General features: G+C 45.4%; 1 protein-coding gene across 4 annotated transcripts in view; it reads left to right on the forward strand.

Annotated features, from left to right (window-relative positions):
• LOC139061302 (calcium-activated chloride channel regulator 1-like) overlaps nt 1–13,209 on the forward strand; it is a 380,566-nt gene that overhangs the window by 348,500 nt on the left and 18,857 nt on the right. For all 4 annotated transcript variants that reach the window (XM_070541081.1, XM_070541084.1, XM_070541083.1 and 1 more), the window contains exon 14: nt 8,392–8,662. In XM_070541081.1, the coding sequence (XP_070397182.1) occupies nt 8,392–8,662 (271 nt within the window). The remainder of the gene's footprint in view (nt 1–8,391; nt 8,663–13,209) is intronic.

Raw genomic sequence — 13,209 nt, forward strand, 5'->3', positions numbered from 1 at the left:
TGTAGACCACTTCATGCCTCGCAAGAGAGAGTCCATCATGCGCTCGAATGTAGCTGGCGCATTGCATAATCCAAAGTGCATGACTTTAAATTGGTACACACCATCCGCAAAGACGAAGGCAGTTTTCTCGCGGTCCATCTCATCGACGCTAATCTGCCAATAGCCGGAGCGGAGGTCAATTGATGAAAAATATTGGGATATATGAAGGCAGTCAAGAGCGTCATCAATGCGAGGCAGGGGATAAACATCCTTCGTTGTTATTCTGTTGAGGTGACGGTAGTCAACGCAGAAACGCCACGAGTTGTCTTTCTTCTTTACTAATACAACTGGTGATGCCCACGGGCTACTTGAAGGTTCAATGATGTCCTTGTCCAGCATCCTGTCTACCTCTTTTTGTATCATGGCCCTTTCTGTTGCGCAGGCACGATATGGCCGCCTATGAATGGGGCTGGCGTCACCGGTGTGGATGCGATGCGTGACAACAGATGTCTGACCAAGTGGACGGTCGTCGAAATCAAAGATGTCCCGATAAGATGACAGGAGGTGAAGAAGAGCTGCGGTTTGCTCGGAAGGAAGGTCTGGGGCGATCATCTTAGAAACATCGTCCGTAGGCGTCGAGGACGGAGGAGTGGGGGACAAAGGTCCTTTGGTACTGAGGAAGCATTCAGAGGTCATAGAAGAAACCTCAAATACTTCCAAAGGAGTGATATGCGCTATGGCGATACCGTGTGGCAGCACATGCGACGAAAATCCAAAACTGAGGATGGGCACGCGAGCGCAGTTTTCGTGGATCCGGACTAAGGTGCTCGGCAGGGCGATATTGCGCGACAAAACCACGTCAGTAAGCGGCGACACGACGTACTCGCCATCAGGTACGGGAGGACAGGGGGTCAGGAGGATATTTGTAGCCGCTTGTGGAGACAGCCTTGCAAACTCAGCTGAACATAAGCGGTGTAAAGCGCAAGTTGTTGCGTCGGCAGGAAACGGCAGATCCAACTGTACAACACCTGTGGAGCAGTCAATTCGGGCAGAGTGTTTGGAAAGGAAGTCGAGGCCGAGAATTAGGTCATGCGGACAGTGTTCAAGGACGATAAAAAGAACAACGGTATAATGGCCACCAATGGTCACACGTGATGTTCACATTCCCAAGACAGGTGAAGTACTCCCATCGGCGACTCGCACAATGCCCAGGACGGCGGGTGTCAGAACCTTCTTGAGCCTTCAGCCGAGAGCAGCGCTCATAACTGAAAACTGCGCTCCTCTATCAACGACAGATCTAACAGGAACACCATCAACTTCAATGTCCAGTAGGTTTCCACATGTAGGCAGGGTCAACAGAGGATTTGTGGGCCGGGTCGTGGATGCAGCTTCACCTCCGGGAGCTGCACCGCCTAGTTTCCCGAAGCGAAGTGACCGGTTGCAGAAGGGGACGAAGAGCGGTGAACGAGAGGCGAACGGGACCTACGACCTTGCGGAGACGGGGAGCGGCTGGATCTTGGTGTAGCACTGTCGGCGTTGATGTTCCTAGACGGCGGATAGGGCGAGAAAGTGCGATTGTCTGATCCTTGGCGGTAGTGACTCGGAGACGACCACCGAGGAGGCGACGACCAATGGTTACGGCAATGACGGGCGATGTGTCCAATACAGGAACAATTAAAGCATATGGGTTTATCATCCGCTGTGCGCCAGTCAGCTGGGTTGCGACGGCGTGACGGAAAGCTTTGCGTCTGGGAGCGAGCGGCCGGAGAAATCTGGTAGGTGTTTGTATGGCAGACCGAGCAGAGAGATGGAATGCCCAAACTTGCTATTTCCTCCCGAACGACCGCTTGTATAAGGGAAATAGCGGGCACGCTTTCCCGACAGTCGGGACGAACTGGAGCCAGAGCCATGGCCTCAAGCTCACGGCGAACGATGCGCGTGATATCTTCCGGTCCTGCGGGCTGAACGAACCGCGGCGGGTCTTCGCAAGAAGATGTCGCGGCGGTATTGCGCAGCCGGTCGAAAGTTTGAGCGACACGGCGGCCCTTCGCTTGTTCGAAGCGCCGGCACTCCTTTACAATTGCATCCACAGTGGCACAATCCATACACATTAGGAGATTGAATGCATCGTCTGCAATACCTTTAAGTATGTGACCAATCTTGTCTGCCTCGGTCATGTTGTCATCATCCTTGCGACAGAGGGCCAGCACATTCTGTATGTACATGACATAAGATTCTGTGGACGTCTGAGCGCGGCACGCAAGTTCTTTTTTAGCTGCCAGCTGACGACCGACAGGTCTACCAAACAGGACTCGCATTTTTTCTTTGCAGACATCCCAGCTCGTTAGGTCAGCTTCGTGTGTCGTACCACTGCTTCGCAGTTCCCCTTAGATAAAATATCACGTTTGCAAGCATCGTTGTTGGATCCCACCTGTTGTCGCACACTCGCTCGTACATCGTAAGCCAGTCCTCGACGTCGGCGTTGTCCGTGCCACAAAATGTCCCAGGGTCCCGCGGGTGAGTGAGGATGACCATTGGCACGGGCTGCTGAGGCATTGTCGCTTGTGTCGGTTGATTTGCCATTGTGGCGGCAGGTAGATGATGTCCGCTGCGATGTTCCGTGATTGTACCCCGCACCTTCCACCAAAATGTTGCAGGAAGAAAGCAGGCCCACGAATGTAAAATATTGTGTATTTACAAGTGAGGTTAATGGCGTTCAGGCAAGTGCCAGACTTCGTCTTCCTCTCGACCAATCCAACTTCTTCCTTCACTTCACCGTAACAATATCATGGATTAGAACCATCTAGCCCGACAACGTGTTTTAACTAAATTAACCAGCATGGTGCCATGTGCGCACAGGTACACATGAACACATCTCGCTCGATGAGCGAGGAAACAGCAGTGAAAACAATCGCAACGACATCTTTTGCACCTTTCATTGACTAATGCGTGCTAGCCGAGTTGCTATCCGCAAAACATCCCGATGGGCGCGCGACAAATCGCGGAAGTCCGACTCACTGCGACCGAATCACGAGCGAATATGTTCCCCCTCTGCTGGACACCAACGCCTGGTCGTTCGAACGATCGTGTTCGTCCATTCCGGGGTAGGCCTCGCGAGATGGTCACGCAGAAGCATGGATCGGCACACGCGCCGAACGTCCGCGCCGCTTGCCGAGCCTAAGCCAAAGAGGAAGAGCCTTCTCCTTTTTGCGCCTAAGTAGTAGGTGCCCTTAGGTGGCGTTAGCAGAGCAACACTCGTGCCATCTCTAGCACTACCCTGCAAGCATACCGACTGCCGCAGTAAAGTTATGCGGCGAAGCCGAAATATAGAACACTGGCGCTATGCGAAAACATATCAGGGGAGGCGTGAGGGTCGTGCATCCCCAAACGCTTCAATGCCAACAAAGCGGTGAGAACACAGCGCTGATGGGGCCCTCAGCAAACGCTTGACTCAGTCCCTTCCGCAGATCTTTTTCTAGTTAGGGGCGCGCGCATCTCTTCAACACTAAGTAAGCGGCGAGAACACAGCAGCAAAGCCGTGAGCAGTCGGCGCTCTTTGTATTCATCGCAGATCGCTTTTAAGGTACGGCCCGCGCGTCGTTGCCATACCGCCTGAGTACGTTCACGTTTGGTAATTGTTCTACACTGATGAATAAGGAGCTAAAAATCGATAACGGCTTATGATTGGAACGTCATCTGCGCACCTGATGTCTACATATGCAATACTTTGTTAGATTTAACAATGCTTCTTGCGCCGCCATCGGCACGAGTTCATGTCGCCCCTGCGCTATCGTTAGTACTGGCCTAATCCAATTACATAACATAGGTAATGACACCGGGCTGCGTAGAGATGGCTAAGTGGCACAATGCTTACGTCTCTTACACATACTTAGTCTATCTCCCAGAGGAGTTTCTGCGTGATTTTTCTTTTGTTCCTGGACGTCACGAGATAGTTCCTTTAATGTGAATCGTGTTTGACGCCCGCCCCATGATTATCCCGGATATTGTAGATCGAAGTGCCTCGAATACCACGACCAAGTACTTATCGCTTCTCTTTATCCCCTTATCCAAACTGAATAAAATTGTGTCCGCTCTTACTTAGTTTGCGCGCGCAACTTTCATTTCGCAATAGCTTAGGCAGCGTGTTTTGAAAAACCAATTTTCTCTTAGCGATAGCTGGTTGAGCAGATTGTGTGCCCAGGCATAACATCTCCCTAATGCAACCGAGTACCTAGAAGGATACCCTCAATTCGCAGTTGTCAGTTTCGCGAGCAGTTTTTTAGTAGGTGCTGCGAGACAGAGTAGGCGCGCTTTCGATGTATCTTTACTCTGTAAGCTTCTACTTCAAATGAAATGCGAATTCTAGTTGATTTCTATCCCGCTAGGAGCTGCAATAGAGGCGAACATCTCAACGGGGATATCAGACTGGTGAGGAACCTGCCCATCGGTGGCGCCGCCTCTGTGGCAGGCATGCTCTAAACTAATCCACGCTGCACAGAGTTTCCTAAAGTCACTCAACGGAACTCTAGCGCTGCGGTTGTTTAGCCATCATCGGAATGATGAGTAGTAAATGGACTTTTTTATCTTTGTGCTTGGGGCTTCTGCCGTTCTTGTGGCTTCGCTTATTAAGCTTTATCTGGGCTCAAATTGGACTAAATTTCTAAGCAACTTACACTTTTTTAATGGAGAAGTAAATAAAGCTGAACAACTACGCATAATCGCTGCTATTTCCAGTGGTTCCGCTTGTCCCTGCTTGTATGGCATCAATTTTGGGCTCTTTGCCAGAGGTCTAGTGCTCTAATCCTGCCGTCACACAGTTCTAATGGTGTTTACTTATTTAAAACGCAGCGCCTTCTGAAATAATGGTCACTTTGGAAATTCACGCAGCCACTTAAAGCCAGAAGGGCTACGTTTAGACAAATCCTTGTAGTACTTATCATTCCCATGCTGGCTGAACTGCCCTGCTTGAAACACCCTTAGACAGCAGCGCCAGTGTCCTCTAGTAACAGTCGAAATCTCTATGCAGTGCTGCTATACGTTGCAGCCATCTAGTCACTCCGGCTGTCGTACATCAATATCCAGACAGTTTGTGGGGCGTCCAGTACGACGCCCCATCCCATCAGGACTGGTTAGAAATCTCTGGTATGCAGCACTTGTTTCAAACGGAAGCCGAATCGTGCAGTGTGTCTTCTACATTTAAGCTTGTAGTGGGGTTCTTTGAAGGCTGCAGCTTGTTACGTGAAAAACCACGACTTCACAACTGTAAGTCACTGTTTCACGAAGCGAGCCACGGAAAAATGGCCGCTGATGTTTACGTTGCTACGCAAGCACTGAAGCTCGAGCGGCGATCGAATTGAACGTCTTGAAGGATGCGAAGACCTTCTTTCGGTGCTAGAAAAAATGACTTGTCAGATTATAGTTTATAGGAAAACTGCAGCACGAACGTTCTTGGAAAATAGAATGGTTCCTTGTATTGGGGCATACAGAAGTGGGAAACATTAGTCTAGAAATCCTTGGAAGGGCGTCCGCCGCAACGAGCTGCATGGCCAACGCAATGATAAGATCATATTATGCGAGCACGTGAAATCTCCCAGCTGATGCCGTTTGAAATGCTTTCCTTGCCATGGCGGCAAAACAGACCAAGCACTTTTAGCCACGACTGCGACGGATCACGGATCACAGGGGTGCGAAGACACGCGCTTTGTTCACACGCACGCAAACAAGATGGTGGCTGTGGCGTTCGGGGCATTTTTATTGAAGAAGTCATACTAAAAAGACATAACACCGTAAAACTTACACGTTCCGACCGCGTGCATCCAAACCCTTCATACAGGTGTCGCCAAACAAAAGATAGTGCGACGTTCTTCCTCACCACGCAAAGTTCTCGGACGTGCTGGTGCACAGGATTAGCAGGTTTTTCCTAACCAGTGGTAGTGATACTGACCGAATTCAGCGCAAATAATTTCTGCACATTGAACAAGCTTTGACTAGAGAATGTTTTACTGCATTATTGCAGTTGCGTTTTAGTCCTCTTGGTAGTATTTATTCATCGGATCGGATATATATGATCCTATAATACTGCACACTGGTCATTCGTGCTGCGATGATGACTACGGGTGCGATGTATTTCTATGTAGCATTTGCAACGTATAAAGCCAACAGTGATTGAAGCCAAAGGTAAAATCGGCGAAATCAGCTATGGGTGAAAGTGAAATTTAGAAAATAATGAAGAAAATGAAAATGAAAGTGGACAAAAAGATAACTTGTCGCCTCTGGGGAGCAAACCCACAACCTCCGCATTACGCGTGCGTTGCCCCTATCCCGCAGGTTTCTGTCATCCTCCTAATATATGCATTTTACAGAGATTAAGTCCCCCTGACACGCAATTTTCGACTTGTCCTGCAATCGCCTTCTTCTATTACTCTAGCAAAGGGGGCGGGGGCTTCCATTCGTACTCGCCACGTTTATAGTTGCCTAAATTAGAATTCATCTAATGGCTGCACCGTTGCTTAAATATTGATTTTATCAATGTGTCCCTCCTCTTCGAAAATAATCGGTACAGGCTTCCAACCACGTAGCTCTGCAATTGTGGGCGACAAAATTATGCTTAGCCACTGCTCGTTAACTTATCCCGCATTGCATTATTTCATGATTTGATTATGTGCTAATAAACACCCTAGTAAATTGTATCGCGACACACTGCTCGTTGATTGACTGATGTACATTTACATATATGTAACAAACGTTGTATATATAGCGGAATAAAATAAGTCAGAATCAGAATCAGGATCAGTTTTATTCAGGTCAAAAATGGGGATAATTACATAATACGTATATGCAGAAGCAGGTACCATAGTTAAAAACTAAAATGCGACCTCCTGTGCATGATGACTAGAATTAATAAAAGGACAATGGCAACATGGCAAATTTCCGAGAAATAAGGTTTTAGGAGACAAGACATAAATGAACAGAAAAGCAGCAGATGAATGTATTAAGCAATAACAAGGCTTTGGGTTAGACAACAAAAGGTTCAACTACAAATACAGCTTAAGAAAAAAAAACAAGTAAAAAAATGCGAGAGACATATAGACAACCAAAGTGAAAGTTAAAAATTCAATACATAGAAAACTCAAATGGGAAATTCGGAGGAAGTTAAAAGAAAATACTGAAGTTCTTTACGAAAGCTGTGAGCTTTGAACAATTTTAAACGGAATGGTAATGTGTTCCACAGAGATAAAGCTGAAAAGTGTAATGACTGCTTCCCGTAATTAGTGCAAACGATAGGTAAAATGAAGTTATTTCCTGCAAACCTAGTATTTTTACATAAGTAAGGGATGTCTTTGGTATGATGGTTACTGGAATATCAATGTTTATTGCCCTAAAATAATTATGGCCTGGTTATATTTAACATGATCAGACATATTCAAAGTATGTGCATGTAACAGCTGATTTGTGCTTATGCTACGAGGTGAAAATGTTATTAGTCGAACAGCTTGATTCTGAATGACTTGCAACGAAGTTAGGTGACTTATATTTCTCCATGATTCAATGTAATTGTTAACATGACAATGAACACAAGCATAATAAACGGACTTGAGAGTTGAAAATGAGAAATATGGCCATACTTTCATTAAAACGCGTATTCTGTATCCCATTTTCTTTTTCTCATTAGCGAAGTGAAGGTGAAATTTAAGATGACGATCAAATTCCACACCTAAATAGGCTCAATGATCAACTGCAGTGATTAGTGATTATTGATGGAAATAGATTGAAGGAGCTCGGGCGATCGCTGATGTGAGGCAAAGACGACAAAATTGGTCTTATTATGGGTAATCTGCAGCTTGTTAATTTGACAGCATGTGAAAATTTTCAAGAGATCTTCGTTTAGCTTGCTTGTTTGCGTTGATACACATTTGCTAGAACTAAATATAGTAGTATCATCAGCGTCAAAAATACACTTCGATGAGGAGGGGCAGCTAGGCAGATCATTACTATAAATTAGGAAAAGCAGAGGACCTAATATGGACCCCTGTTGTACGCCAATGTTAGTAGTAGCTTCTTTGGAGTAGTGCCCAGAAATGTTAACAGCTTGTTTTCTATTGTGTAAGTAACTGCGGATTAGAAGTAGAGGCGGACCAGTTATTCTGATGTCCTCAAGTTTAGCACAAAGAGTGGTGTGATTAATTGTGTCGAGTGCCTTGGATAGATCAATGAATATCCAGGCTGCAAATTTACCATCGTCAATCACTTTTTTAAGATAATCAGGAAGAAAATAAGAGTCCATAACTATTCTTGCCACCATTGAGTTGGTAAATAAGGCATGACAGCTAGCGACCTTGCTTTCTAGTGCTTTGATTGACTGACTCATTGATTGAGTGATTGAATAATCGAATGATCGATTTACTTTTCAAGGCTGGTACCTGGACGCTTCACGTGCTGACGTCAAGCAAGACACCAGTCATTGTCAACATGCTGGTCATGTCGCAAGTAAGAGAGGTCGACAGTAAGCCGATAGTGGCTGTGTGTGAAATGTCGGAGGAGGAGTTCAGCGAGCCAAATGATGCCGTCATTTTGGTTGATGTGAGTAAAGGCAAAAACGTCGTCCTCGATGCAAGTGTCACAGCTGTAGTCATCAACAGCAAAGGACTTAAGTGCCCGGTGCCGCTGTGGGACAATGGCGATGGTAAGAACATTTTCGCAATTTTTTGTTTGATTTACGAACGGCAGAGAGCGTCACACATTTTAGAGACACCTATGTTGTTATACTTGCGCATCATTAAACCTGTAGCAGAAAAAGCCGATACAAGACATGTTAACAGCGAAGGAGCATCCCTATGAAGGTGTTGTTTCTCGCTATTACAGCGCCCTTTGAAGCTTTCGAGGCTAACTGAAGTGAATACAGGACAACGCTAATTAGTGAGTAGTGTGATACTGCCCATTTAAACTGATGTATCCCAGATTCGCCGCCGTCGAGTAGTGGCTATGGCTTAGCGCTTCTGCGATCGAGGTTGTGGGTAAAATCCCGGCTACCGTGGCCGCATTTTATTGCTGGCGGAATGAAAAAAAAATGACGCTAGTGTACTCATCTATAGCACAGGTTACAAAACGTCAGGTGCTAAAAATTATTTGTCCCAATATGATGTGCTTCCCTTATATTCAGATCTGTTGAGGCACACAGACTCCAAATGCTAATTTTAATTTTGGTAACAAGTCGTACTTTTCCGAAAATATTTCACTGGGGCCAGTTTTCACTACATTCTGCGGACTAAGAAAAACCATCCCAGACAAAGGCACTGAAATGTTTACGGATTTCCTGTTCTTTTTCTTTCACGCACTGTATTGAAATAATAATTCCATTGAAAGAAATTTCGGGTGGGTCACTTGCTCACGGATAAATTTTATACTAATGCAAGGAATAAAACATATATAACATTACTCCACCATGAGCGTAGAAAAGGCTACAATCTGCGTTAGATATAAATAAGTGCTAATTTCACATCGAGGAAATGACCCTAAAACCATTTGTTTCAGGCTTACAAAAGCCGCTTCTGTGTCAGAATGACTGTGAGAAGCGGATCCTTACATATCAATTCTGCAACACATTTAGCTAAGTTCTGCAGCTCAATTATTTCATTAATTTACATAACTGCCGCGGTGCACCTGATGGAGCGACATTGCAGTGAAGCTGTGCCTACTGAGGTGAAGGGATGAGATTGGTGTAACTAGTCAGACCAGATTCAGTCTTATTGTTTCTTTAGGTCTAAGCATTTATAGAATTTATTATAAAGAAAAGTGTCGCGTTTTGAAACTTCAGCTGGACCTCTCGTCTTTACCTGCATTCAAATGAGTAGAAGGGCGTAGAATGCAAATGGAATTGTACAAGATATATTTACTCAAGTTCCACAATATCAAAGCAGAAGAACACATCACATTAAGACAAAGCTACATAATGAGTGACCATAAGATGTAGGCAAAAATGCACCGTAGTGAGGATATACGTTACAAAGTGGCAATGTAAGTTTTAAGTGAGCGCCGCTACAATGATAATGCTTGCGAACATTATACATGAGGTACTACACAATTGAAAATTTTTAGACGAGCAAAACCAGCATTCTGTCTCGCGAAGTTGCTGCGTGGTGTTAAGGGTACAATATATTTTGTAAAAAAATCGAGTCCTGTTGGGGTTATTGAGGATAAATTAACAACTTTTCTTTTTGAAAATGAACCAAATCTACAAACCGAAAGTCTGTGAGATAGAGCTGTAACGACAACAAATACTAGGCAACCTTGCTCCAGAAGAAGGGGCACACGAGAATGGGTCAAATAACGAAAGCGAACCGAGCACACTTGTATTATTTTGAATAAATCAACCAGATCCTGCTAGTGCAGGCATCAAAATGAGCAATGTCAACCCACCCAATAGGAGAGTGCTTCTCAAACAACATGACTGAGCCAGCATGGCAGTCTCATTGCAAGTTATGTTGTCTATTTTGTGAAAGCCTACACTCCTGCTCAAGAAAAATAAATTGTGAAAGAATACAGAGAAGGCTGCTTACGTTTTCAAGTAAAAAAATCTGCTGTCTTTATATAATATGCCCACTGTTTATGAACCATAAAAGTGCCTCTAGTTCCAACTGCTATACTGCCTTTTAAACTCAATGCTTTCGCACCAAAACTAATAGACGCCAGCGTTATAATGCGAGAACAACTCATTCCCAAGTTAAGATCTTAATTAGGGTCAAATTTGCTCCATAATGTTTGATTACTTATTGCATTGGTGTTTCCGTAGCCTACATGTAAAACTTATGACATCATTGGCTGGATAGCGCTGCATTTCAGTCCAATAACAAGCTCTCTTCTTTAGCTGGATTTGACTCATTTCCAAAAAAGCTAATCATTTCTGACACTGAAATGTTAATGAGGAGTTTTAAGTATGCAGTAATAGCCATGTGAGTTTAAAACCGAGAAGACAATCTTAATTTTTAGGGTTTTGAGTAGTCAACGTGAGACGAACAGCCTTATTTCCGATGTGCTGCAATGGATCAATATGGCGCATTGAGACCTGTTGGGAAATCATGATTCGCAAAAATTATACAAAACAAGGCTGTTCTATAGCATTGACACTGCAGATCATTTGCATGTTGTGATCTCCCCACTACTGCTTTTTCTTTATATATTTTGCAATTCCTAAAGGCGTTCTAACACTGCATGTCATCAAGCAGACCTGTATGCCTCGTTTTCCTCCCCTCAGTAGCCGCAATGTAAACAAAAAATCGACACTAGAAAAAACAAAATTGAACTCCCCTGGTCGATACCAAGGGAAACCAATTCCACTCATACTCCCTTCGTTCTTTCATTGCTTTTTTTTTGCCTTTCTGAATACCCTCCTGCACTTTCCGTATTGTAGGTGCTGCTGCATTCTTAACTAATAGCCACTACGCAGCCACAGCAGTGCCATTTTCAGTGCCCTTTCAGGTGTCCTAGCTGCTGGTGTTGTTTGCTCCGGAGAAACGTAATGATAAAAAAGATACCTAGATATTCTCACAGCAACAAAATAGGTTGTAGCGCCGCGACTGTCGCCTCTAGAGCAGGCGAAGAAGACGGCTCACGTGCACGTAGCGCGAGAAATCGAACACGCTGGCGCTCGACTTGAGCGGCACCGGCCACTCCGGAGATCCCCATGCGCATAGCTGGCCGGCCTAAATAAGCTGTGGGCACGATGGCTACTTCGTCGAGCCACCTCCCACAACGTCGCCAAAAAGCGCTATTCTTTTAAAAAAGCACACCTTTTCCAGCTCAATTCTTAAGGTTTAGAGTTTGGTGCATCTCCTAGGTCGTTGTTTCGTCGAGTGAGGCGCAGTTAACCATTGTTATATCTCCGAGATCAACTAACTGTAGTCGGTGCACCGACCCTGGATGGAGCGTCATTCCAAAGAAGGCCAATCACAAAGCGAGTGTAATGGGCGGACATGTGAGTCATGTGGGGGGGGGGGGTGTATCCGCATCTCGCATTCTGCTCTGGCAGAGAAGTAATCCCTATAGCGCAAGCAGAATATAACCAATTGCAGAGCATTTCATGAACCGGTTCACGAAAGCTTTGCTCCTCGGAATGAAGATGTGGGTTGAATATGTCTTATATTTTAATAATAAGAAACAGCGGTTCAGAAAACACTGCACAAAACGCATGAGGAATATGTAAAATATTACTTTGCTGCCCGACGCAGTGTACCTAACATCTCTTGAAACAGATCGCTTACACTCCCTTCTGGTTTGCGAAGTGGCTGCTTCATTTCCGCTCACAGAAACAACTGTAATCAAGTTAAGTAAAGCGCGACCTAGCATAAACACTGACGATGGTGTGCTGCATGCGCATCCAAACAATGTCCAGAAATTGGCAAGCAGCACTTGTTAACATTCCCCGTTGATCATTTCGTCTGCCCTTCCCAGCCCTCGGATGCTCTTGCGTTGGTCCTTTAATTTAGATTTTGAGGCCCAAACATTCAAAGCTTAGAAGCGTAACATTGTGCTCACATTCCATGGACAATACTTTAACAACATGCTGGGATGTCCTAATTGGTGCGACGCAACACATAAGGCAACAGCTTCTTAGCAGCAGAAATAGATCTCTGGCTGCTACCACGTGTCCGGACACTCTGGCGCTATGAGCAATACTAGTGGCCTTTCAAGACCTCAATTTTTCTCGCAATAACATCATCATCATCATCAGCCTGGTCACGCCCACTGCAGGGCAAAGGCCTCTCCCATATTTCTCCAACAACCCCGGTCATGTACTAATTGTGGCCATGCGGTCCCTGCAAACTTCTTAATCTCATCCGCCCACCTAACTTTCTGCCGACCCCTGCTACGCTTCCCTTCCCTTGGAATCCAGTCCGTAACCCTTAATGACCATCGGTTATCTTCCCTCCTCATTACATGTCCTGCCCATGCCCATTTCTTTTTCTTGATTTCAACTAAGATGTCATTAACTCGCGTTTGTTCCCTCACCCAATCTGCTCTTTTCTTATCCCTTAAAGTTACACCTATCATTCTTCTTTCCATAGCTCGTTGCGTCGTCCTCAATTTGAGTAGAACCCTTTTGGTAAGCCTCCAGGTTTCTGCCCCGTAGGTGAGTACTGGTAAGACACAGCTATTATACACTTTTCTCTTGAGGGATAATGGCAACCTGCTGTTCATGATCTGAGAATGCCGGCCAAACGCACCCCAGCCCAT

The sequence above is a fragment of the Dermacentor albipictus genome, chromosome 6 (genome assembly GCF_038994185.2).
Source record: "Dermacentor albipictus isolate Rhodes 1998 colony chromosome 6, USDA_Dalb.pri_finalv2, whole genome shotgun sequence".
Taxonomy (NCBI): Eukaryota; Metazoa; Arthropoda; class Arachnida; order Ixodida; family Ixodidae; genus Dermacentor; species Dermacentor albipictus.